General features: G+C 40.0%; 1 protein-coding gene across 1 annotated transcript; it reads right to left on the bottom strand.

Moving 5' to 3' along the window:
* Window positions 1–210: 210 nt before the first annotated feature.
* LOC142465089 (dehydrogenase/reductase SDR family member 4-like) lies at window positions 211–27255 on the bottom strand. The gene is made up of 9 exons (XM_075568998.1): window positions 27090–27255; window positions 24844–24974; window positions 23124–23301; window positions 21513–21614; window positions 16876–16946; window positions 11618–11669; window positions 2254–2388; window positions 2111–2166; window positions 211–899 (listed from the first exon to the last, which is right to left on the bottom strand). Exons 1-9 carry the CDS (start codon window positions 27099–27101, stop codon window positions 785–787), a joined length of 852 nt encoding a protein of 283 aa, XP_075425113.1. The 5' UTR covers window positions 27102–27255; the 3' UTR covers window positions 211–784.
* Between the last annotated feature and the right edge of the window lie 226 nt (window positions 27256–27481).

Raw genomic sequence — 27481 nt, 5'->3', positions numbered from 1 at the left:
GGAACAGGGCGGAAAATAAGTGGAGGCACCGAAAGGGGCAAGAGGTGGGAACAGGATATGAAGAGAAGAGCAAGCGGTGGGAATACGATATGAAGAGAAGAGCAAGCGGTGGGAACAGGATATGAAGAGAAGAGCAAGCGGTGGGAACAGGATATGAAGAGAAGAGACTAAACAAAACAGACGAGGAGACATGAGACACTAGTTGAGAACTGAAATAATTGGTAGCATTGTAGATTTTTATTTTCTAGTATTGCTATCACTGTTACAAAGTATAAGAAAAAGCTAAATATTCACAATTCTGTCCAGGAATAAATGTGGTAACCTGCTTTGGAAAGCAGTATTCCACTGCCACCCACCATTACTGCTGAAGTACTGGATATGCCCCTATGATTGAATTAAACTAGCTTTTTATAATGTACAGTCAGCATGTTTTTAGTTCAACTGGATTTTCATCTGGAGAACTTTGCAACCAGTGTGTGTTAGACAGAACTGACTCTTCATTAGGATAGCATTGCAATACATTTTTTTGAGTCAAACTGTCTCAATGTCAGAATCATCTGAACCTGTTAATCATCTTGCTTGTTGAAGCATGTCTTACACCCATCATATATTGCTTAAAATGTCCCTTTTTATAAGGCACCATATTAAATTAAAATTATGGAAACTGCAGTAGTAACTTTATACCTAGTGGATAATTAGGCATACATGAAAATAGAGCTTTTAAAAATAAGAGAACATGCAAAGACTGATTTATCTAGTCCTGTCTTCATAGTACAGAGACATTTCAGAGTCGAACATGGGACCCTCCAGAAACTACAATGTTTTCACCACTGATATAAGAAGCATCTGGAGAGCAAAGAAATGATGCAATCCCTCCGCATTCTTCTGGTTCCCCAATCCTAAAGATAAGGTCACATAAGACATATGAGTGCATTTATAGAATAGAAATGTGTGAAACAGTCCAAAATGCATTGTAAACATTTTAAGCATTTTTTACCCCAAGTACAGTATGATGTCTTGCTAAATGTTTTTCCAAGTATCAAAAGGATAAAAATGCAGCAAAATGAATCTGCGATTTACAGTAACAAGCTTTCAGTGAAATATTCCCAGACATGGTACACATGTAGCGGCCATTATCCGATAATTTACCTGGGTGAATCATGCATGAGATGGTCCTCTGCAGACTAAATGGCCCATCGGATTAACACAGCTGGGGTCCCTGCAGTGTTAATCCTACCGGGGTCTACTTGTCTGTAAGAGATGTGCAGTAAAAGAGAGGCTGAATCAGTCACTCTAACTGCACACCTCTAACTAGCGATTGCGGGGTTTTAATTTAAATTCTAACATTACAGTATTGTAGCAGGGTGTCTCCGGAGCTGAACCGCATAGTTTTCAGGTCCGGGGACCCCCTACTTCCCGAGATACAGTCCCCGTTATGGGGTGTCGGTATTCCCGCCATGTTAAAATCCTGTGGGTCCGTGGGATCTAAACAAAGCAGATGGATACTGGCACCCCATACTGGCACCACTCCTGTATCTCAGGAAGTAGGGGGTTCCTGAGGCTTAAATCAGCTTTGTTCAGCTCAGAAGACCCCCTGCTCCCGCATATTCCCATATATAAACTGTATGTATTGAGTTTTCTACTATTGATCATGGTCTATATACCTGTATGTCTGATTTTTATTAAAATTTGTATCACTTAGACTAAAGGGATTGTGCGCCCTTTTTTCCTGCTATTCACATTACATTGGGATTGGTTTATCCCTATTAGTGCTGCCGATTCCTTCTGCCTAATTATATTTTTTCACACTCCTGCCCTAGTCCCATATATACAACAACTATCTTTATTATTTCTAGTTATATTTTGTGCATTTATTAATTTATGGTATAATCTGTTGTGCGCTGGTTTTATTTGTTGAGATATATATGTTTTGATCTACAGTAATGTCCCAGCCAGTGGCAAATTTAAGATGTGTTGTACAAATGCGAAAATACTGTATATAATTTTTTCAATGAGAAAGACATACAGTACAATAGCAAAATATATAACTCAGTCACATTGAGTTTATGAGGTCTGGTTAAAATAAGCCTGTTAAAGTGTGTTCTCATACCTAGTTATGCCGTAATAATTCATTATTTCTTTCTTCTTTTCGTGTGTATTTGTTAACTACAAAAAAACAAGGGACACGTTAAGTGAAGGTTCAGCATCTTCTTACTCATTACACTTTTTTTTATTTTGCTCCCTCACACTTACCACATCACTGAAACTGGTATTGATTATTCCGAATGCCAGACCATTCACTCGAATGTTCATGGGCTGCAACGCCATTGCCAGCACCTGAGTTAGACTAAGTTGTGCTGTCTTACTTACACAATATGCACCTAAATACTAGTAATGTAAAAAGGAAATAAAGGAAGGTGAATAAGGATTTGAAAATAACAGAAGATATATAGATATCAATTCTGTGTATGCTTGATTTTCATACTGTCAAAAGCAAATAGCTTGTGCTATACTAAAAACATGACTGACCATGAGGGTATAAAGGGGAAACATGGGCATTGGACCGTTGAATTAACACAGAGAGACATCCCCATCTGCATTCCTTAGCATCTATTGAGCAATATATAGTAAGTGTTTTAGGAGCGTGTGAATATTGTAGGTGAGGTTAATAAACAAGCTAAATGACTCAAATAAATTAAGGGATATACTAGTGTTGCCTGATATTATTCCTGTGACTACACGAGATCACCTACATTAGTTTACCACTGCTGCTCTACAGAGATTACTACTGTAGCAGCAAGTCTTACCATGATATCTAATTCATTCAATACTGTGAGAGAGATGATATCTTGCTGTTGTCACAAAACCAGTAAGTGGCTGAGACCCTCATTATTACCATCACCATGCATTCAAATATTCCACAAATGGCTTTTATGTTTCTGAACCCAATGTACCATGTAATGATGCATATTAGTTTTACAATTAAACTTTCAAACAAATTAAAAAAAAAAAACGCTGGAACATAGTACAGAAAGACCCTATATTACAAACGTATCTTCTGAAAACACCACAAATTGTGTTTACTTTAGCAGAAAGCTTAAAACAAAAATTAGCACCAAGTTGCCTGAAAAAATCTCAAGAGCAAATTACGTACAATACAGCTAAACGGTTTCTATGAATACCTACTGTAAAATGAAAAATGTTAAAATTAAATTTACAAGAATCTAAACAAGTCAGGGGGTTTTCTTCTACTCAAACATGAAAGGAATATCATTATAAAAGTTTCATTGATTATGATAAGAAAATGTCATTTATCTTCAATGTCCCTGTAATAAAAAAAATATATTGGATGCACAACAAGGACATTAAAAATGAGACTGGCCGAACATATTACAAATATTCATAGGGGCCTCACTCAGCATAATCTGTCAAAAGACTTTAAAGAACACCATTCACTATATCAAACAGGATTAATATGTATAGGGATTGAAAACCTGCAACCTTGTCAGAGGGGATGGGGACTTAGGGCCTCATGCAGTAAGCCCCGATAAGGCTTTTTCGGCATTTTATAGCCGTTTTTTGCCCTCCTGATTCAGTAAGCCCCGATAAGTGGGAATTACCGGCAACTTTTCTTCCGAAAAAAAAAATTTCGCCACCCGGCTGCCGATAAGCCACTTATTGGGACTTTTTTTTCCCGCCTGAATTCAGTAAGCCCCGATCAGCTTTTCTGTGCTGATCGGCAGGCCAGATTGGAGATTTTATGGATCAAACCAGCCCGCCAACTAAAGTTGGCAACTTGCTGAAGGAGAAGCATCGGCAAGGGCGACACTTAGAAAAAATCAGCCCTTTTTCCTGCCTGTGATTGATGCCGGGGGTCTCCGGAGCTGATACCCGCACCGGAGCCCCCCGGCATGCATCCGAGGCAGGAAAAAGGTATTTAAAAGCCACTTCATTACCTTAGCGGCTAACCGCTAAGGCAATGAAGGGGTTAACCCACCGTGCCAGCGTTATTGTGGGTAGCGGGGATGGGTGAGGGGGGTATTTGGCCCTGGGTGTGAGTTTAGGACTTGCGGGGGGGTTGCGGGGGCACTTAACCCCTTCACGACCGTAGCAGTTAATACCGCTACGGTCCTGAAGGGGTTAAGGCCTCCCGCTACCCACCCGCAAGCCCTAAACTACCACCGTTGGGGCTAATACCCCTTTCACCCACCCCCACTAGCCACAATATTAAAAAAATACACACCCCAGCCCCACAATAACTACATAAATAAATAATTATATTATATATATATATATATATATATATATATATACCCAACAACACCTATACCCCCCTAACATACTGTATAGTAATGGGTACAATGACTATTATCCACAAAAGGATAATAGTGCAGTTTTCCATTTACAATACATACACAACAATAAAGACTTTAAATACATATAGCACTCACCCATGTCCCACTGCCACGATGAAGGCCATCCTCATCTTCATCCTGCCCATGCCCCATCCGCTTCTGCAAAACAAACACAAGAATTACAACATCCAAATTAATGTCCCCTAACCCCTTAATCACCATAGCGGTTATTAACCGCTACAGTTATTAAGGGGTTAAGCCACCTTCACCCACATACCCTCCCCCACAAAGCCCCCCAACCACCCTCACCCAATACCCACAGGGGAGTCCTACCAAATACCCTTGGGCCTAATACCCCCTCCTCCAGCACATACAGTACAATAATGAGCCAAATAAATATTATCCACATAGGTATAATACATTATTTGGCCATTATGAAACACATTTAATACCGTGAAAATGTAAAGAAAATTGTACTAACCTCATCAATAAGAAGTCTCCGTCGCCAGCATCATCCTTGGGGTCCGTTGCCAACATTATAAATAGCCACAACATTTCAATATCATTAACATAACACTGAACCCCTTAATCACCTTATCGGGTACTAAGCTGAAAGGTAATTAAGGGGTGAAGCCATCCTGCAATGCCTACAACAGTTATGCATAACATCCTCAGTGAAATAAATACCCATTGCCTAACCAAATTCCATTTAATCATTCAATCTGTAGGCTCACATGCCTCATAAAACATTGCATTTACAGTGTATACATGTAGCATAACATGTAAACTGCATGTACACGCTGCAAATCAATGTTAACAATACAATAATCCCACTCAAATCGCCATACATCACAAGAAGTATATTATTTAATCCAAGAAACTCACCATCAATGAATTAACACACATCAATTACATCCCTAAACAATTAAAATACCATCCATACCAATTACACAATGAACTAAAGCTATCCTAACAGAGAACCACTTCAAAACATAGACAAAAGTACACCAACAATTACAATATACTAAAGCAAGGCTTTCCATAACCTACTGTACGGCCTAGAAGCCCAAAACTTACATCTCTCTAATAATAAAATACATTTAGCACACATCAATGCATAGCCACAATGATTAACAATACAGAATAAGAAGCTTTAACAACACTATCATTTCTTACCCTGTATATATATCTGTACACATACATACAGACATACATACAGTGGAAAGAAATGATATGCATTATAAAAAATGAAAACATGAAAAAGCAACACAAAAAACAGTTACATTAAGAACATTTCTTTATTAAACTTACCATTACTTGCCCCCACCGACTCCCGTTGATCAGCTTACTCACGAACCAATCCACGACACCATCCACGACACCATCCAGGAACAAATCCACGAACCAAACCAGGAACCAATCCAAGAACAAGTGCAGGAACCAATCCAGGAAGCAAGCCACGAAGAAATCCACGAAACAATCCACGACACGATCCAGGAACAGGAACCCATAAAAGAAAAAAACATAACAAATTAAACATTAAAATAATAAAACATGACAATCAAGGGTTGTACTAGTTTTATTCTTAGTGAATCTGTATTAAAATACCTTGTTCCGGGGTCTTCTTGACGTCCGGTGCCACGCCCTGGTTTTCAATCTTCAGGAGGAGGTCCTTCCTCCTCGGCGTCTGGCTTCAAAATGAGATGACATAGGCTTTTATAGGCCTATGACGTCACATTTGTCGTCAAATGGTTCCCACGGCCCTGATTGGGCCGTGAAAACCATGTGTTTTGGCCGATGTGAAAAAATTTGATGACGTCACTTAAAGGCAATGCCAGCACAGCCAATCAGAATGGCTTTGCTGCAATTGCCTTTAAGAAAATGTCATGAAATGACACATGGCCGGACTCACATGGTACTTGAACCAATCAGAGTAGGGATGGAGTTCCCACGCTCTGATTGGCTGGCTTACCATGTGAGTCCGGCCATGTGTCATTTCATGACGTTTTCTTAAAGGCAATAGCAGCAAAGCCATTCTGATTGGCTGTGCTGGCATTGCCTTTAAGTGACGTCATCAATTTTTTTACATCGGCCAAAACACATGGTTTTCACGGCCCAATCAGGGCCGTGGGAACCATATGACGACAAATGTGACGTCATAGGCCTATAAAAGCCTATGTCGTCTCATTTTGAAGCCAGACGCCGAGGAGGAAGGACCTCCTCCTGAAGATTGAAGACCAGGGCGTGGCACCGGACGTCAAGAAGACCCCGGAACAAGGTATTTTAATACAGATTCACTAAGAATAAAACTAGTACAACCCTTGATTGTCATGTTTTATTATTTTAATGTTTAATTTGTTATGTTTTTTTCTTTTATGGGTTCCTGTTCCTGGATCGTGTCGTGGATTGTTTCGTGGATTTCTTCGTGGCTTGCTTCCTGGATTGGTTCCTGCACTTGTTCTTGGATTGGTTCCTGGTTTGGTTCGTGGATTTGTTCCTGGATGGTGTCGTGGATGGTGTCGTGGATTGGTTCGTGAGTAAGCTAATCAACGGGAGTCGGTGGGGGCAAGTAATGGTAAGTTTAATAAAGAAATGTTCTTAATGTAACTGTTTTTTGTGTTGCTTTTTCATGTTTTCATTTTTTATAATGCATATCATTTCTTTCCACTGTATGTATGTCTGTATGTATGTGTACAGATATATATACAGGGTAAGAAATGATAGTGTTGTTAAAGCTTCTTATTCTGTATTGTTAATCATTGTGGCTATGCATTGATGTGTGCTAAATGTATTTTATTATTAGAGAGATGTAAGTTTTGGGCTTCTAGGCCGTACAGTAGGTTATGGAAAGCCTTGCTTTAGTATATTGTATTTGTTGGTGTACTTTTGTCTATGTTTTGAAGTGGTTCTCTGTTAAGATAGCTTTAGTTCATTGTGTAATTGGTATGGATGGTATTTTAATTGTTTAGGGATGTAATTGATGTGTGTTAATTCATTGATGGTGAGTTTCTTGGATTAAATAATATACTTCTTGTGATGTATGGCGATTTGAGTGGGATTATTGTATTGTTAACATTGATTTGCAGCGTGTACATGCAGTTTACATGTTATGCTACATGTATACACTGTAAATGCAATGTTTTATGAGGCATGTGAGCCTACAGATTGAATGATTAAATGGAATTTGGTTAAGCAATGGGTATTTATTTCACTGAGGATGTTATGCATAACTGTTGTAGGCATTGCAGGATGGCTTCACCCCTTAATTACCTTTCAGCTTAGTACCCGATAAGGTGATTAAGGGGTTCAGTGTTATGTTAATGATATTGAAATGTTGTGGCTATTTATAATGTTGGCAACGGACCCCAAGGATGATGCTGGCGACGGAGACTTCTTATTGATGAGGTTAGTACAATTTTCTTTACATTTTCACGGTATTGAATGTGTTTCATAATGGCCAAATAATGTATTATACCTATGTGGATAATATTTATTTGGCTCATTATTGTACTGTATGTGCTGGAGGAGGGGGTATTAGGCCCAAGGGTATTTGGTAGGACTCCCCTGTGGGTATTGGGTGAGGGTGGTTGGGGGGCTTTGTGGGGGAGGGTATGTGGGTGAAGGTGGCTTAACCCCTTAATAACTGTAGCGGTTAATAACCGCTATGGTGATTAAGGGGTTAGGGGACATTAATTTGGATGTTGTAATTCTTGTGTTTGTTTTGCAGAAGCGGATGGGGCATGGGCAGGATGAAGATGAGGATGGCCTTCATCGTGGCAGTGGGACATGGGTGAGTGCTATATGTATTTAAAGTCTTTATTGTTGTGTATGTATTGTAAATGGACAACTGCACTATTATCCATTTGTGGATAATAGTCATTCTGCCCATTACTATACTGTATGTTGTGTATTGCTGCTATGTTTATTGGGGGCATTTGTCCCCAATAAACATGCTACTATGCGTTAACCCCTTCATTGCCTTAGCGGCTATCCGCTATGGTAATGAAGCAGCATTAATGTATTTTAATAATATTGTGCGGAAGCAGGAGGGCCCCTGAGCTGAAGCGCATTTATTTGTGGCTCAGAGACCCCCTGCCTCCCGAGTTACAGGCCCCGGTTTGGGCCATCGGTTACAGTGTGGACGCCATGTTTATTGCGGCCACGCTATAAACATGGCGGCGACGCTGCCACCCGATGACACATACCGGGGCCTGTAACTCGGGAAGCAGGGGGTCCCTGCTCCACAAAGCAATGCGGTTCAGCTCAGGGGACCCCCTGCTCACTGTACAGTATAATTAAAAAGACATTCATGCTGCTTCATTACCGTTGCACATAGCCGCCAAGGTAAGGAACGAGTCTTTATTGATGTGTGTGTGTTTTATTTATACTGTACATGTGCAGAGGGTCTCCGGAGCAGAACCGCGTTGGTTTGAGGTCCGGGGACCCCCTGCCCCCCGAGATACAGGCCCCTTTATGGGGTGCCGGTATCCCTCTGGTTTGTTTACAGGTCGCGGTCACGTGATCGGGACCTTTAAACGCCGAGGGATACCGGCACCTCATAAAGGGGCCTGTATCTCGGGGAGCAGGGGGTCCCCGGACCTCAAACCAACGCGGTTCAGCTCCGAAGACCCCCTGCACATGTACACTATGAGTAAAAGTTGTTTTTAAATACTTTTTTTGGTGCCGATGTGTGCGCTGAGAGAGCGGCTTGTCTCTCTCAGCTGCAAACATCTATCGGCACCAAAGGCTTATCGGGAGCCTTATTGGGAGCCAGGCTGTATCGCCACAGCTCATCGGCAGCTTTGCTTTCGCAGTGCTTCAGCAGGGATCGGAAGGATTCGGCCCTTACTGAATACTGCGAGGGCAAATCGCCCAAAAAAAGCCTTTTCGCTATTCGTGCCGAAAATTTTGTATCGGGGCTTACTGCATGAGGCCCTTAGTGTTTGAAATGAGATGGATACACATGAGATGGATATACACTTTAAAGACTTTAAGCCAGAGATTCTCAACCAGGGTGGCTGCTGCTTGTGTGATACAGGGGGTGGGGTAGGGTGATCCGTGGTGGCTGCTGCTTGTGTGATCCAGGGGGGGGAGGTTGATGTGAGATGCAGGGGGTATTGATGTGAGATGCAGGGGGTGGGTATATGAGGATGAGGGGTGCTGGGGGAGATATGAGGATGGTGATAGGGGCTGGGGGAGATATTATGATGTGTCAGGATCAGGCTTAGGCCCTGCCCCCATGATGCATTTTGCGACATCACGAGTGACGTGCACGAGCCGTAACCTGCGTGCAGGCGCCGCGCTACCAGGAAGGAAAACACTGCAGGACCATCTCCAGGCTCTGCCCCCGTGATGACACGGGCAACCTATGGCGCACGCTAGCTATGTGCAGACGCCGCGCGGACACAGGCAAAAAAGGGATTAATTCTCACAATTATTCCTCAGCTGCTATGCACTCCGCTCCTGTTCCTGGACAGCCTATGTCTGATTGCTCATTACCCTGCAGCCTTGTGCTTCTCTACCATTGGTTGCCGGTTCCTGAAATGCTTAGCCAGCCCTCCTGCAAACTGGCTGAGCATAAAATCTGTCTTGCTTACCAGTAGCTTCTTGCTGTCCTGCCTTTGCCTGGTCTTGCTCCTTGTATTTTGACCTCAGCTTGCATCCGGACTCCTGCCTTCTCTGACCCCTGGACCACAGCTACGGACACAACTATTCTACATTCTATACCTATGTACCCTGGCACTGCACAACGACAATCCTAGCTCTCCACTCCTGGACCACGGCAAGTACCTCGACCAATCTGACTTCTCCTACCCTGACCCAGCTACATGACTATCACTCTGCACTCTGGATGTGGCTGCTCGGTTGTAGGTCGTGGCTACCAACATCCCCACCTCAGCCTCGCGGTCCCGCCTTGTTTGTGGTGAGCACTCGTTACAGGATAATGATGAGAGGTGCTGGGGGAGATATGAGGATGATGATTTGACCCATGCTGCCCCATTTTTTTTAATATGTCTTGTGGCGGCGGGGTCTTTTTATAATGTATTGGGGCAGCGGGGGTCTTTTTAATATTTATTGCGGGGGCTTTTTAAATATGTATTGACGGGGTGTGGGGTATTTTTATTATGTATTGCAGGGTGGAGTTATATATTTAGGGGTTGGTTTTTTTGGTATGTATTTTGTGGTGGGGATTTAGTGAGAGTGGGGTAATTGATGGAAGGTAGGGGCAAGTGAGAGGAGTGAGTGAGGAAAAGAGGTGATAAGAGTGAGACGCAGGGGAGAAATACATGTCAGACGGGAGGGGGATAGTGAGATGAGGGGAGAGAAATACATGGGTAGAGGGTGGGAAATAGATGGGGCTCGTGAGGTGTGAAATGAACCTACTATGTAGGGGTTCCCCGAGATCTTTCGAAAACACTTTGAGCTCCCCAAAACAAAAAAGGATGGGAATCACTGCCTTAACCCCAAGAGGTTTAAATATACTTAAATAGACTTAGGTGACCTTTTGGTCAACTAAAAAGGAGTTAAAACATGTTCTCCTATCGTTTCTGTCTTTTCTTCTGATTATATATACCTATATACTTCAGTTTAACATTTGTGAGTTTTAGGAAACATCTTAATGTGAAGGTGTGAAATGAACCTACTATGTAGGGGTTCCCCGAGATCTTTCGAAAACACTTCGAGCTCCCCAAAACAAAAAAGAATGGGAATCACTGCCTTAACCCCAAGAGGTTTAAATATACTTAAATAGACTTAGGTGACCTTTTGGTCAACTAAAAAGGAGTTAAAACATGTTCTCCTATCGTTTCTGTCTTTTCTTCTGATTATATATACCTATATACTTCAGTTTAACATTTGTGAGTTTTAGGAAACATCTTAATCTTAGATTACACTATCTATCTATCTATCTATCTATCTATCTATCTATCTATCTATCTATCTATCTATCTATCTATCTATCTATCTATCTATCTATCTATTTGTATGTATGAGCAATAGCTATTTGCAGCTGGGGGATAAACCCATGAAACTAATTGACTTATTGTTTGCAACTACTAGTGCAGTGTTATTAATTATGTTTAAATAATGCTGGGTGAACAAATATTATTCATCATAAATAAAAGGAGTTGCCTTTGTGTCAATACCTCTGAATAATCTTACCAGTCCTCTTTTCTATATGTGCACTGGGCCCCAAAGTTAAACTGTAAGCCTTTAGTGGCATGAGGTATCTTTCTATCTATCGTTAATACAGTAGGACTTACCGGGTGTGGTCTGAAAGCAGCAAAAGAAGTACATATAATAATGGATCCACCTCTATGAATAGAAAAACAGTCATAAGAATAATATACAGTATGTACTGTAGATATGATCATAATTACAGACTACAATAATGGGAAATATTCAGTAAATTAACCCTTTCTTGTTTCAGTGCTAGGCAAGTCTTTTTTAAATGTAGCAGCTGTAAAGAAAGCTAAATTAGTGAACTATAGAAATAAGAAAAAGCAATTTTATTGATATTAGATATTTTTTTTTTTTTTTTTTTAGATATGTTTAATGTGCAATTAGTCTATTTTGATTCTAAAAGTGCTCACATTTTGATTTGTGGAGAACCTTAAAATTTACTCATAAAAAGTCTTATTATAAAATGGAATGATTGTATATTAAAGTTTATTTAGCAAAGAATAAGGCGTAGATTGATTTTTGGAGCTTGCAACGAGTGATATTAGCCAAGATCGTGATAATGAGAATAGGATAAATGGGAGCATACATTGTTGTAGAACAGGGTTATGTTAAGGACTCCAGATGTACCGGTTTGATTGGGACACTACCACTTGTCCGCTCCAAAAGTGCCTGTCATGATATCAAACCGTGTATGCGCTCATTGTTATTACGTTTTTACGCAGGCACAATCCCAGCAAGCTTTAACCTCAGAACCCACCACATCATGTAGATGGAGGGAGAATGGTCACAGTGTACCTTTTCTTCACAGGTACATGGAAAAACCTTCTACTTAAAAAGTGGGGAGAGTTGAGCTTAAACCTTGGCAGGAGGGGCCACTACACTCCAACCAACTGATACCAGTTGAAAATTAAAATGAATGAACAAACAATCCCAGTATTCTCATGAGTTAGGGTAATTTAGTTAAACCCTTTGGTCAAAGCGTTATAAGCCTACAGCCACTTCATGGCATGACCAGTATGCAGATCCTAATGCTATCTTAAGGTGAACAGATGTACTGGTTTGGCCGGGACACTGCCTTACGTCTGATCCAAAAGTGCCAAAAATGCCAATCATGATATCAAACCGCGCATGCACTCACTGTTCTTGCATAGGCATAGCGTTATGTGCAAGGAGATGAGAACTTTTATCACTGTCATAGATGATCACAGACATGGCGGGAAGTGCATGGAGATGGTAGGAGGAGGTGCTGGGAGGACAATTCACACCAGGGCAGTGTTTACTGTCCAAGAGCAGTTATTTGCTATTTGTGAGCCAGAGATAGAGCCTGTGACTCGACAATAGGAAGTAAGGCCTGGGTAGGTTTTTTACAGTGTGTGCTAATAAAGAATATTTCTATGATTTGTACTCATGATATTGAACATACGCCTACTCCTCTTATTTGAGCAGTGCACTTGACATATTGTAACAAAAGTAATAACAGTTTGCCTCGAAGATGATCATGGCCATTCATAAGAAGTGTAAATTAAATGACAATTAAAAAAAAGAGTTCTGTTTTATTAAGAGAAGAAGACTTGAAAATGAACATGACGTGCAATGTACTATTTATGAAACAACATTTTCGGTTGCCCATGACGGTCATTCTGATATTAACGTTTACATAAAATCCAACAAGCATCAGAGATCTCTGAATGAAGCCAGCTCAAAACAAACGTCTTTTTTTAAGAGACAGGAAATGGGAAAAGATGATTATATTTTAGTGACAAAAGAATCTACACAAGCGTTTCACATCATGCACAACTATAGCTTTAGGTCTACAGACTGCACATCTCAACTCAAAGTCATGTTCTCCGATTGTAGAAGAATAAGTTAAAGTTGATTTTTGCAAGTTCAATTTTATATAATTAATAGGCACCTGCAATCATAAGAATGTCAAATTGGTTCCTGTCATAGTTAAATATGTTAGGCCGTGTATAGGCACTCAAATAAAGCTCTTTGAATTTAAAGATCTTTCAGGAGAAACCGCTACATTAATTGCCAATCATTTCCAAGAAGTTTCCGATTGGAATATTGTAACGGATAAACTTATTGCCTTTTGTTCAGACAACACAAAGAGCGTAATGGGCGGATCAAAGCAGAGAGGCCAAAAGAATGGGTTGAAGTTAATTAAAGAAAATATTGGCACTGATATGATAGGAATAGGTTGTGCTGGACACGTCATTCACAATACCGGTCAACCAGCAGTTGATCAGTTCCCTATGATATAGAGGCAATGGTTGTGAAGATATAAAATTATTTTTAGATTTATACTGTCTGTGGAGAGACTGAAAAGATGTTATCTGTTTGTTGAAACAGAGTACAAGCAACTACTTGGACACAGCAGTACACATTGGCTGGCACTATTAAAAACTATCAAAGGAATAATTAACGATTATTCAGTTCTACGATAATATTTTCTCTCTGTAAACGCATGATCAGCTTCTATTCGTAAATGTTTTGAAGACCAAACATCTAAACTATGGTAAAGTTTTCAATTAAAATGTTTAATGACACTTTCTTAAAAATTGATGGGCATAATGTTTAATTAATGGAAATAGCCTCAGACTTGGCTGATATGAAAAACCAGCTGACAGAACGTAAAGAAGCAAAGTTTGGGAGCATGAAGGTGTCCGTGAAGGTAAAAGATAAAGGTCAACTTATTTCTGGGACGTTCTACAAAACGGTTGAAGTTTTCTGCCAGCCTGCATTAAACTATTTCGAAGAATGGACGAGAAAATTCAATTTTTCTACAATTTTTCAATTGATATTACTGAAAGCAATTCCAAAGTGGGAAGATATTTTTTGAAATCTGTGAATTTTGTGGACAAATTCATGAACATTGCAGTACATCAAGGGGCTACTATCAAAAAAAGCCCCTGGTTGAAGAGTAGAAAATAAGTTCTCCAATTGATAAATAGGACATTTTGATGTAAACTCTATTCCATGTCAGTTCATGAACTTAATTGTCGAGTTTGATTTTTACTTACCAGGAACTAATAGTTCAAATAAATGACTCTTTAGCCTTGTGAACAGTATTTGGTCAGAATAAAAAAGTTGCATGAATGTGGATACAGTTAAAGCAATCATTTTGATTAGATGATAGTTGTTTGGCATTTTATAATAGAGCACTAAACAAAAAGAAAAAGGTAGCGCTAATAAATTAACCCGGTAATGGCCCGCAGCCTGGGATATAACTCTGACACCCTCTGGACATGCGTTTCGGAAGACTGCGCTTCCTTCTTCAGGGGTAAAAAAAAGTACTTTTTTACCCCTGAGGAAGGAAGCGCAGTCTTCCGAAATGCATAGGGTGGTCCCTGATATCACTGAACGCTACATGCCACGTTTCTGAGCCCCACAAGCCAAGCTGAGCAGCTCCTTCACTGCAGCACTTTTGAATTTGCCGCCAAGAGCTTTCCCCTTCACCGCGAGGAGCTGGGGTTGCGGCGGTGAATGCCCTGCGACGACGAGCGCTTCTGCGCATGTCCACATCTTGGAGGACAGAGAGAGGGAGCGTAGACGGATGATTTTGCCCTGGTGAAGCTAAGACAGCTGCTACACCCACCTACTCCCCACCAGCCAGACAATTACACGTGGCAAACACCCAGGAGACGGGCAGGAGACACACCGGTTTCGTAAGAGAGGGGATACTCTCAGATTATCCACTGCCTGTTACCAGCTGGGCTCCGGTAAGCGGGCATTTCAGCTAGCTAAAGGATATTAGGGACTTCTCACATTGTGTGATTTTAGTTGTACTGAACGATCAGTTATTATATTAAATGCCTTTTTTTCTTTTCTGTCCATTGTGTGTCTCAGCATATGTTAGTTTCAGTGTCTGTTAGTGGTGTTATTTGTGTTTATGTTATACTGTATCACACTATGTTTGTTTTTTAATCTTTTTTGTCTACATGATCTGACCGCCAACACGAGGAGGGCTCTAGTGGACATCTACTTCCATCAGGCTGCTATATATCCTTTTCATTGGTGATCCTTTATTTGTTGTTACTTGGGGCCCAGCGCCACTGATATAACATGTTTTGCATTTTATAATAGAGGGTGTAATGATGAAATTTTCCTGAGAAAGTTTGCTCCTCTGATAACTATAGTATAAATAATTAAAATGCAGTTTCTGCCAAATTTAACTGCAAAAAATACATGTTTCAAATAAAAATTTTGTTTGTGTAAATTTGTTTTACTTAGGCACTCTATTTATTCTCTCTTATAAATGTGACTAAAGATAAAAGTTACTGAAAAATAAAATTCAATCTCTCCTTGTCACAACTCTAATCAATCTGTAATTACAATTGGAAGTGTTAAAAATTCATGTTTCAAATAATGACTTTGTTTGGGGAAACCTTTGTCCTGTTCTCTCTTATAAATTTGGATAAAAGTTTTCTACAACAAATTCCCTCTACTCATAAGTCTAATAAATTGAAATGCAATTGGTGCCAAATCGAAATGTATTTAGAACTGAATGTGCAAAAAAATTGCATTTCAAATAAATATATCTTTTTTTAAAGAAACTTTTATCCTAAGACACTCTTTCATAGACTGTGTAAGGTTACAAGTTTCTTAAAACAAATCCACTGTACTCACAAGTATTATGTAGAGCACCCAGTGAAGACTGCATTTCCCAGAGCAAACAGAAAAAAAAATAAAGTTTGTTAAGTGTCAAAATGTGTTGATTGATCCACTGATGTTCTGGGGAAATCTTTGTTGTTCCTTTATTTTGTCCATCCTTATGTATTACTGACTGTGTCTGTAAAATTCCTATGTGCTGTGTGCCAAACACTATACTGTAATAGTGAAGCACTTTGAGTCTCATTGGAGAAAGGCGCTATATGAAATAAAGTTATTATTTTAAAAAAAAAAGCTAGCCTTCAATTGATATACTTTATCATTTTGTAAAATTAAAGGAAGCATAAAAGTAAAAAAAGAAAAGAAAAAAAGATGTTTCTATTAAATTATAAGTTTAAAATTGTATTTGTTTTACAAGGAAAATACAATGAGATATTTCATTTATAGGTATGTCCTAGTTGCAAACTACACATTCAAAATACATATGTGTAAAATGTTGCATATTAATCGTGTACAATTCAGCTTCAAAGAAAACTAATGAACAAAAGCCACATAATATACACCAAGGAGAATATTTTGCTTTTCTTTGGTACATAATACAAGTACAATAGATATTTTTTTACAATAATTATGCCAGGAGCTACTGGGTTTTCCTTAGATGAAAACCTCAAACACATTATAATGCATTATTTTTGTCAAGCAACTTCTACAGTGTGCCGTCTCTCACCCTTCTTTCTGCATATGTGGTACAACCAGTTTCACCATCAGAAAATGGGATGTAACATTCACTCCAAAAACCTGAAATGAAGGGAAATGGAAAGTGACCAGATTCACTAAGCAGCGTTATATCAGTAAAATGCCAAAGCAATTCAGTAAAATAAACTTACCTGAAGAACATGAAGTGTGGAAATAGCAAAGCATGTGGTTATTGTATTTTGGAATAAGCACATTAGGGTATATGGTAAAGATTAGAACACCTACTGTAGGATAAAATTACTAGTATGTTATTGCAGTACTGTAGTATTAAGCCAACGTTTCCATTCCAAAGAACCTTTATCATTGAATCAATCAGGGGACTCTCTGATGAAGGTACTTTATATACCATCTTTGGGATGTAGTAATTAACATGCTCTCTGTGTGCCTGAATTTGGGTTTCTAACTGTGGCCAGGATGTAAGCACATTTGGAAATATGAAATGCCATCCATTTTGATGAGTAACTTTAGATTAGCCACCAGTTTCATGGGTTTCTATTATTGAGTGGGTTAGTAAGTTATAATATTCTGTACACTATTGGACAGTACTCTTTATATCCTTATAACCCATCAACTAAAGTTCCATTGTTGCCTTGTACACTGTAGGTCCCATACTAATTGAACAATTAGAAACTATGCCACCCCTATTATTTAAGGTCGGGGGATGGAAAAAAAAAAATACATGGTAGTCCTACCAAAGGTTTGTGTTTTGGATCTCCTTTTAAGGAGCTTTCAAAAACTGAAAGTATAAAGAAATACTATAATTATACACTGTAACAAGTTCATTTTCCAGTAAGGTAAAAAATATAAGTACGAAGTAATCTACTATACACTGTAAACTGGACTAAAAAAAAAAGGAATATGTTTCCTGAAGTCCTATTGTATCAATGTAGATGCAGCCAAATAAATTGTACAATGATAGTTAGTTTAGCATTGCAATAATCAAATTACATAATTAATGCAAGAGTGCTTAAAATATAGGCATAACACTTAAATTAAATAATTGTTAATCTGTACATACTTTACAGAAAGCATATGTGCATCTTCATACAGTACCTTCCCTTTGTCATCTTTACTTTTGTACTGTACTGTACATGTCACATGTAATTTCAAATTGCTTACATTAACATAATAAAATTACACTCAACTTACATTTACAGTATGGGCAGTTAACATGCCGGCCAAACTGGAAGCCATAGTGCAGTGGCCCGTTCCCAAAACTAAAAAGCAAGTCATGGCATTTCTAGGCACTGCAGGCTACTATCGCAAGTTCGTTCCCCAGTACAGCGCCGTGGCCAAACCCTTGACAGACTTAACTCAGAAGCGACTGTCTGCGCTGGTTGTCTGGTTTCCCGCCTGTGAGGTTGCATTCCAGGATCTAAAGACTGCACTTGCCAGTGGCCCGATACTGACTGGCCCAGACAATGCCAAGATGTTCTTGGTGCAGAACGATGCCTTGGACTATGGCATCGGCGCAGTACTCAGCCAGGTCGGGGAGGATGGCAGTGAACACCCTGTAGTATATCTGAGTCGCAAACTATTACCCCGAGAAGTGGCTTATGCCACCGTTGAAAAAGAATGTTTAGCGATCTTGTGGGCCATACGCAAGCTACAGCCCTACCTATACGGTCCCCCATTCATCGTGGTCCCGGACCACAACCCCTTGAGTTGGCTGCAGAGGGTGTTGGGTGAGAATACCAAACTGCTACGTTGAAGTCTAACTTTGCAAGAGTTTGATTTCACTATACAGCATAAAAAGGGCAGTGAACACGGCAATGCCAATGGCCTATCCCGGCAGGACAGTCCATGTGAACTTTTTACCTCAGGAGCTGACAGGTTAGCCCAACCACCGGACAAAGTGGCCAGGGCACAATCTGCACTCTGAGGTAGGGGAGGTGTGACGATCAGGGGTTATCTTGCCTGTAATAAAGGGTTATACCTGGCTAGTTACCCCTAATTTGTGTGGGGAGAGGAATGGTTAATGTATAATGTACTATGTATGTGTATTCCAAAGCACTTTGATTCCCTGTGACTTCAATTCCCAAGTCTAGTTAAGCAGGCAAATGAGGTAAAGTGTTTTGTGATCTATGGGTAAGCACTATGATGTAATTTGGGAGTCAGCCCTGTAAAGTGTTCATGGTATTGTGTTACTGTATGTACTAATTTCTCAGACAGCAGACTGGTAGTGGGATTTGCATGTGAGCTAAATTTGTATGGAGGGGCTTCTGATTTAATCAGGTGAGGTTCCTGCAGATAAATGTGCATTGAGGACAAGCTGCAGAGCCATAAGGAGTAGGGATGGGCTAGATAACATTAAGTATCTACCATCAACCCCTTCTATGGGTTAGACGATGCCCAGCAATTCATCCCTAGACTTGGTGTCACCAGGGGGAGGAGGGGGGGAGGCACTCCTGCTTCCTCCCAGAGTTCCTTGCCTGTTTGTGATAGGACTTCAAACCCTATAAAGAGGCAGGGTGCCCCAACCCCAGTAGTGAGCGTGAGTGTTCGTTGTTCGTAGTTGGTGGTTAGTCACTCTAATCCATCAACGGAAAATTGCTAGCCAGTGTTTTTCTTGGATACTTCACCCTGTTATTTTACCGTAAGTGTTATTTTCAAGTGTTATTTGTGTTACAGTGTTGTGTTTGCCCGAAAGGGAATAAATCTTCAGTTTATTTTATCATTTTGTCCTGTTCAATCAGTGCCCAGTATATTTGGCGTGAATTAGGTCTGGTCTACCGTGACAATGTGTAACAGTGTTTCCCCAACCCTCTGGGAGATTCTGCCATTACACGTGGGGGGTGGTCCATACCTGCTGGCTCACAGTAGATATGAGTCTACGCCATTGTTGTTGGGGAGAACAGGACAGGCTTCTGAGGAATATTACTGGTCTCTATCTCGGATGGTACAGCGCCTCCATCTGCTGCAGGCTCCAGATGTATGAAGGCAACTCCTGCAGATGAACACCCCCCCCCCTCCCCGCTTCCCCCAGAAAGATTGCACACTAGGCAGGAGCATGATTAACTGGAACCGTTTTATTCCTCTGCTTCAGCACAGTGTAACACAGGCTTCTACCCAACACAGCTCACACAAAGGTCTTCAACCTCTGGAAGGTCCTTAGACCTACACTCCAGGCAAAGGGCTCCTGAAGCAGTTCTTACTCTTCCCTGGTCCTCTAGCAGAACCAGGGGAATGGTATCACTCACTCTCCCCCAAGAGGAGAGGACAGTAGGTGCCAATGCCAGCTACACCCCTACATGAGTAAATGTCTCTCTCTAAATGGTAGAGACAACTGATTAAATTTAGTAGTGCAGACCCTTAAGTACAAGGGAGGAAGGTACCAGGTCTGAACCCTGGAATGAACAGAACACAGGCCTAGTCCCACCTCCTCCTCTGTCACTCAAGGAAGCTGATTTTGTGGGGAAAACCCAGGATTGGTCCTGCCACTGCCTGCGCTGTTACTAGTGTTACTAGGGCTTACATGACAGGGAGGGCAGACTGGTAGCCAAAACTAGGCAAGGCTTCCCTCTCCCTCTGGTGGAAAATCCCATGACCTTGCTGGTAGCCGAATTTGGTGTACCATCCATTAGCTGCTAGCCTGAAACAATAACAACAGGTTATTGACAGTATATATATATCACATTGTCATACAATTGATATGTGCAGCTGGACATATATGCAGTACATATACCATTTATGTAAATACAGTGACACTAGTAACTCCCAACATTGGAGAACCTGACTACCCTTAGAAATACTGATGTGGGTCAGGCTTCTTTATCAATGTATCCGAAAAGTCAGGTCCCATAACTGAAAATACCATTTTAGGGTGCCGCTCTTACCGGTACTCTACCCCGTCTTGGTAGACTGAGCGCCCCACTTTCCCCACCCCCATGAGGTATGAAATCCTATCCTCCGTGTGGTAAATTGAGGACCTACTTTTGTTTGTTAAGTAATCCCTTAAAACCTCCTCCAGCCTTCGCTTCCTGTTTTCATCTATTTCCCTCATAATTGGTTCAGGAACATAGGGTTGTTCGAAGCCATGTGACTGCCTGTACCTCGTACAATAAGTCGTTCTGCCCAGTTGATCTTTGTTAGTTTGCGGCCTTCTACCTGTCCTGGTAGTACCCAGCAAAGTGGTTCCTGTGTAGGCTGTTCATAGATGCTAACCACTAAGCCCGTGGGCTATACTATGCCCAACTGATCTCGTGCTCCCTCCTCCTAAGGGCCTCTGCAGTCTCCTCTGGATTAAATTGCCCCTCTGAACACCAATGGTCTACCAGGTCACCATTAATTAAAAAGAACCTAGTTCGGTACATATATGGAACATGGGTTCCCACCATGGATATTACCACGTCTTACATGATATAGAGGGCAGACCGGTAGCAGAAACAGGCATGGCTACTGTACATATGTAACCACGCTACACATTTTAAGTGAAATTATTTTCCACACATATTTTTGGCTAGTGATTATCTAATATTGCTAATATTAGCTACATTATGTATATATGGTAATATTCTTTCATTTGAATCATATACAGTAAGAAGACACTTGTCTAAATGTTTTTATAAACAAAATATTTGTAATTATTTTATTTATGCCAATTTTTACCTTATTCCATATCTCTTCTGTAGTCTCCAGTAAAGGACCCATAAAGGGGTTAACTGCTGCATTACAGACGAGGATGTTGATTTTACCGTACCGCTTCAGAGCCTGAATAACAATAGAAGTAATTCAAGACTAGCATTGTTTTCCTAGAGAACATTTACATGTACTAAGTAAGATAATAGTTACTGTGAACTCTACATCTACAATTAGGAAATAGATTGTTATTAGCACAAACTTGGTTCTCTATAAGAACTCTACTGTACTTTACAATGCTCATCTTAATTGAAAACAGGATCAATGAAAGGTGAAGATTATTTTTAAATAACAGATAAAGGGAATAAGTTAAAGATCCAAGAATAAAAAGCCTGTAGACCAACTGTTTCTTTAGCAAATGGACCACAACATAGTGAAGCTATTTACACAAAAATAAATGCAGACGTTTGCATTCTTTAGAAAATATAACTTCAAAATGTTTCAATTGTACACGGTGCATGTAAACTATAGGAGCTGTACAAAATTAAATCTAAAATAAAACTATTGAGCTAGCTGTGTTTTCTTGTTAGTAGAAAGGAGTAAGCCATCTTCTATTTAGCATGTCATGAATAATACTTAAAAACAGTATTTCATATAACAACTTATTTTCATATCGCACTTTTCTCCCAATGGGACTCAAAGAGCTTCACAATTACAGTATAGTGCATGGAACACAGCACATAGGAATTTTTACTGATACAATCCCTGTCCAGATGAGCTTACAATCTGTTTTTGGTTCATGAGGCACAGGGAGATAACGTGACTTGCCCAAGGTCACAAGGAGCTCACTTTGGAAATTGAATCAGGTTTCCCTGCCTCAAATTCATTGTTGTTATCAGAGTCAGTGTCTTTGGTCACTGAGCATCTGAATCACTCTTTCTCACTTAAAGAATCGAGGAAAATGAAACGTGTTGCGTTTGATAATTAAACTATCCTGTTTATGTCTCTTCTGGAACAGAACCTTTTTGTGGTTGTTGTTGCTGTTACTGTTTAAAGCACTAGGCGAAGAAGAATAGATAGAAATAATCTCATATGGCTCATATGGTCTAATTTAATAAAGTGTTGATACTGCTATTGTACCTAATTGAATGGGACCCATAAAGAGAAATTTAGCATTTGTCAATCATTTGGCATATTTTCATGGGAGCAAAATGAATAAAGCCTATGGTAAAATAAACATTTCAATCATTCCACATATTTTAGATTTTATTTTATATAGTTCCACAAGAAACATATAACCTTTTTATTTATTGAGATTATCATTTAATTTATATTTATTATTTATAATTGTAATATAATTTAAGGGTGTTGGATGTCTTTAATTAAAAATATCCCACACATTGCCATTGTATTAATACTCCATTATATCATCTGTTAATGTGTCTTTCAAACCAATCAGTATCCCTGACTCTCTTCTATGTGCCCTTTTTTCTGCTTAGTTTGAATTTTGCTTCTAAATGTAATTGTTGCCTTCCCCTCAGTCAAAGAGTCGTTGGTTCTCCTATACTGTCTATTTCAATCATAATACGACACTTATCTTTCATTCTATTTTCTTTTTATTCTCTCCTCCCATTCTCCTACCGTCTCCACTAGTTTCTCTCTGTCCTCTGCTTTCCCCACATGACATTTGGTTCCAGAGGCATTAAGTCCCTCCGCCGTCAGCTCCCTCACAGCTCTGTCCACATTCTCCTGTTTTCGGCTATTCAAAAGCACAGTAGCTCCATCCTGTGCCAGGCGCCGTGCTATAGACAGACCAATCCTAAACAAAGCAGCAAGGGACATTCAGAATTACTGTATGTTAAGGCACTTTATGGGAAGTCCCATACAGGGCCGCCAACAGGGGGGACAAAGGGTACTGGCATCCCAGACCCCATGGGACAAGGGGGCCAGGCCGCCCAGGTCCCCTGCTCGGCCGGGCACCAGTTAATTACATTTTTAAAAAAAAGTTTAAAAAATGGCGGCGATTCCCGTGGTCCCGGCGCGCATGCGCTGGGCAAGCAGAGTGTCCTGTCTGCTGCCTGTGGGGTCGCTCCCCATTCCCCCGCGCTACCCACGTGGGACAAAGGGGGAAGCGCCAACACAAGCCCCGCAAGCGCAACCCAGCCCCCCCCGATCCCTCCCACTCCACACGTGGGACGGAGAGGGAAGCGCCAAAACAAGCCCTGTGCGTGCAACCCAGCACCCCCGCTCCCCACGTGGGATGGAGGGGGAAGCCCCAACACAAGTTCTGCATATGCAACCCAGCCCCCCCCCCTGCTCCCAGCTTGATACAGAGGGGGAGCGCCAACCCAGCTTCCCCGCGTGCGCCTCCTACATATCACTCTTAGATTCACAGATCTAAAAAATATGTACAAAAGCTAAGACTGTTTCTGGGTTATTCTCTCTCTCAACAGACTATGGGTCTTGCTTAATTAAGTGCAAAAGTGCCGATTCGGCACTACCCAACGGAATGTTCTATTCAAGTCTATGGCACATTTCTGTCAGTTGCGCTGAATTAACACAATCACCGCTCTAAGTCTCTCATAAATACAGGAGGAAATGTATGCTAAATTATGTGCCATGGAAAGGAAACACAACATGTACATTAAGGCTGTGTTCTGATGATGAATTTAGATTTCCCTTCTACAGTATAAGCACTTTGTTCCTTGCAAGCCTTTAGAAGTCACTCCAGTTAACAATGACTGGTTGAACAGGTCCATTAGTGATTCAGAATATATACTGTACTGTAGGTGCAAGTCAATACCATCCAGTAAAAAAATATTACTGGGCTCACTGGGTGTATATTTATGTCAGTTATGTAAAACATTTTTTTTTAATTTAAAATGTCTGTGTAGATATTAGTTCTTTGTAATAAACTATGACTTTGCTTGACAGTGTTTCTCTCTTTAACTAAATAATTACTACATTTAGAATTACCGAAAATTCAATCCTTGGTAGATGACGTTTCAAATTTCACAAGAATACCTACTGTATAACCCAGACCTTAATCTTACAAAATAAGATCATGACAATGGAATGGCCAAGTAATGTAACAGAAAAGCACTGTACTGTATGCTTGTCAATGAAATCACTAAGCAAATTGGCACTGGTTTGAACACCTCTTAAAAGATACTGTACCTTCTAATGATCAATATTAACATTTTTCATAGCTATTATTGTAAACACACTTTTGAGATCTTTACTTCACATAAGTTTTTAGATTTTCTGTGTTAGTCACTACCACAGTGAATGTGTGGCAAATAGAGAGTAAGAATAGTAAGATTATTTTATATACTGTATAGTTAATCAAGACAAAACATACCCATGAGTTGACCCTATCACCAAAGCAACTTGTTGATCCAGGACCTTCTTACTCTCAATACTGTACATCCGAGAAATATGACTGTTAGTTCGCCATAGCAGCAGCATAATTTTCTTGCAAAACATCCTTGTCTTTGCAGAAAGAGAAAGTTAAGAGTAACAAAAACAAGAGGAGCTTGAAAATCACTGTATCAGACAGTGGGTGTTTCTGAACCAATATCATCTGGGTGTGTCATGTTAATATGCATATACAGATGTCTTCATTGTGCAGGAGTTTAAGTCACAAGCTTAACAACTGAGGTAACAAGCAATACACATCTCACAGTTTATTGTCAATCTGTCAAAGTAGTAACAGTAGCTAAATTGATATTTGTATTAATTTTATTAATTACTTCTTTATTCAGATCACAGAGACATTTGCAAAAGTAGCTGATTACAACAGAAATGTTTATAACAGTTTTGTGATGATAACAATTGTCTTCTACATAGCATGGCTTACATAATGCTCTAACGAGACATTGGCCCGAATAAATCAAACTGTGATAACCTAAAAATGCAGTATTATCGGTAAAAAAGGGTGCTATTTTTATAGTGCAATATACTGTATCAATGATTCACCAACAAACAAAGGGGCCTCTGCATGAAGCGCCGATAAAAAAAATCACCATCCTGTTTAAATTGGCATTTTTGACAGCGTTGTTATCATGGTATGCAGAATGCCCAGAATACCTGTTATAGCAACATTTGCAAAACTGGCGAGTAGCTGGTGACGTGCTGATCGCCCCTCTGAAAAGGGCTCACCCTGCAATTTATTTCTGCTGCAGAGAGAGAGAGCGCCTCTCCCTGCGCAAATCTCACCAGAGATAAGAAAACATATAATATAAAATGTAATACTAGTGTATTGTAGCAGTGGGTCTCCAGAGCAGAACCTTGTTGATTTGAGGTCCAGGGACCCCCTGCTTCCCAAGATACAGGCCCCGTTATGGGGTGTCAGTATCTACTATGCATTTTATTCCCACAGAAATGTGACGTGGGACATTTAAATGCATAAGAGATACCGGCACCTCATAACAGGGTCTGTATCTCAGGAAGCAGGGGGTCCCCGGACCTCAAATCAACAAGGTTCTGCTCCAGAGACCCCTGCTGCAATACGCTAGTATTAAAACCCAAAATAAAAAAATTAAAAAATTAGTTACCTTAGCGGCTTTCTGCTATGGTAATGAAGCTGCTTTAATGTAATTTTTTTAATAGTGTGCGGGAGCAGGGGATCTCCTGAGATGAATTGCATTGATTTCAGCCTCAGGATATGGATAAAAGCTAATTTGCCCATTATTAAATAAAACATTTACCAGTCAGAATAAATAAAGTAAATAAACCTTTCTACTTACCCCTGCCATCATGAAGGGCATACTCATCAGCACACTGCAGGGCCATGTCCTCCGATGCCAGCAAGAATACATGAACAAATACAATCTATTGGCCCCTAACCCCTTAATCACATTAGCGGTTAATTACCGCTATAGTAATTAAGGGGTTAACCCACCCTTCTCCGCTACCAATGCAGGAGGCCTAACCAATCACCCCGGGACCACTATACCAACCGTGTACCCATTGATTGGCATAGTGGTACGTCATACACAAATAAAATGGGCATGATAAGCCACTATCGCAGTCAATGATCACCCAAAAAAACATGAAGGCCAAAAATACACAATAATAAAACATATAAACAAGCACCTAAACACACCAACTCAAGAAATAAAAGCACTAGCCAACCAGTTAAATAAATAAAAGCACTAGCCAATCAATTCAAGAAATTAAAGCACTAACCAACAAAACAAATAATACATTTTAAAAACTAGTCAACAAAACAATTAATGAATTTAAAGCACTAGTCAACAAATCAATTAATTCATGAAACAACTAGGCAACACAATTAAAACCAGTAGCCAACAAAAGAAAAAATTAAATCAAAACGCTAAACTATCGGAAAATGAAATAAAAACAAGCTTTCCAAATTACAAACAATTTAAACCAAACAGTAAACAGAAAAAGAAAAAAACAACAATCAATAGAAAACAAGCTTAAGCAAAATAAGGCGTTGCCTGTTACTGTATTGATCTGTACCCTAAACGGTCACAGATTAGTTCATTATCAGTCAATGGGCAATATAAAACATTAAAAGAAACAAATAAAATTAAAAAAACCTGTAATAATAAAATTACATACATTCAATATTTTTCTTACCTTTACAAGCATTGACCCTCAGAATCCCGGCATTTCAGAAAGCTCTTGTACCGCGACGTCATCAAAGTAAATCCAACGCTATCCACCTTGAAGATCCGGAACAGGTAACAAAATTCTTCTTTCTTTTATCTTCTATCACCTTCTTCTATCTTCTTCTATCATTATTTCTTTATTTTCTTTAATGTTCTATCTTCTTTCTTCATCTGTCAATCCAACCTCATTGTAAGTCCACAACACGATGTTGTCTCGTCGGCTTCTTGAGGTAAAATGAGATGTCAAGGCCTTATGTATGGCCTGTGATGTCACATTTTCAGGTCAGATGGTACAGATGCTACACGTAAAGAAAACCCGCACTGCTGTAAATTAACCTGTGAGGTGCTGACTGGATGGAG

This window comes from Ascaphus truei, chromosome 13 (assembly GCF_040206685.1).
Source record: "Ascaphus truei isolate aAscTru1 chromosome 13, aAscTru1.hap1, whole genome shotgun sequence".
NCBI lineage: Eukaryota > Metazoa > Chordata > Amphibia > Anura > Ascaphidae > Ascaphus > Ascaphus truei.
This window is presented reverse-complemented; position numbering and strand designations above follow the sequence as displayed.

Bases quoted from the DNA above. Each gene is read 5' to 3' on its own strand.
- LOC142465089 (XM_075568998.1), bottom strand. The intron at 21,615-23,123 runs GTAGGAGAATGG...ATTGTTATTCAG, and splicing joins GAGAGAAACTAGTGGAGACG to GCTCTGAAGCGGTACGGTAA. The intron at 16,947-21,512 runs GTAAAAATTGGC...CCTTCATTTCAG, and splicing joins CAGAAGAGATATGGAATAAG to GTTTTTGGAGTGAATGTTAC.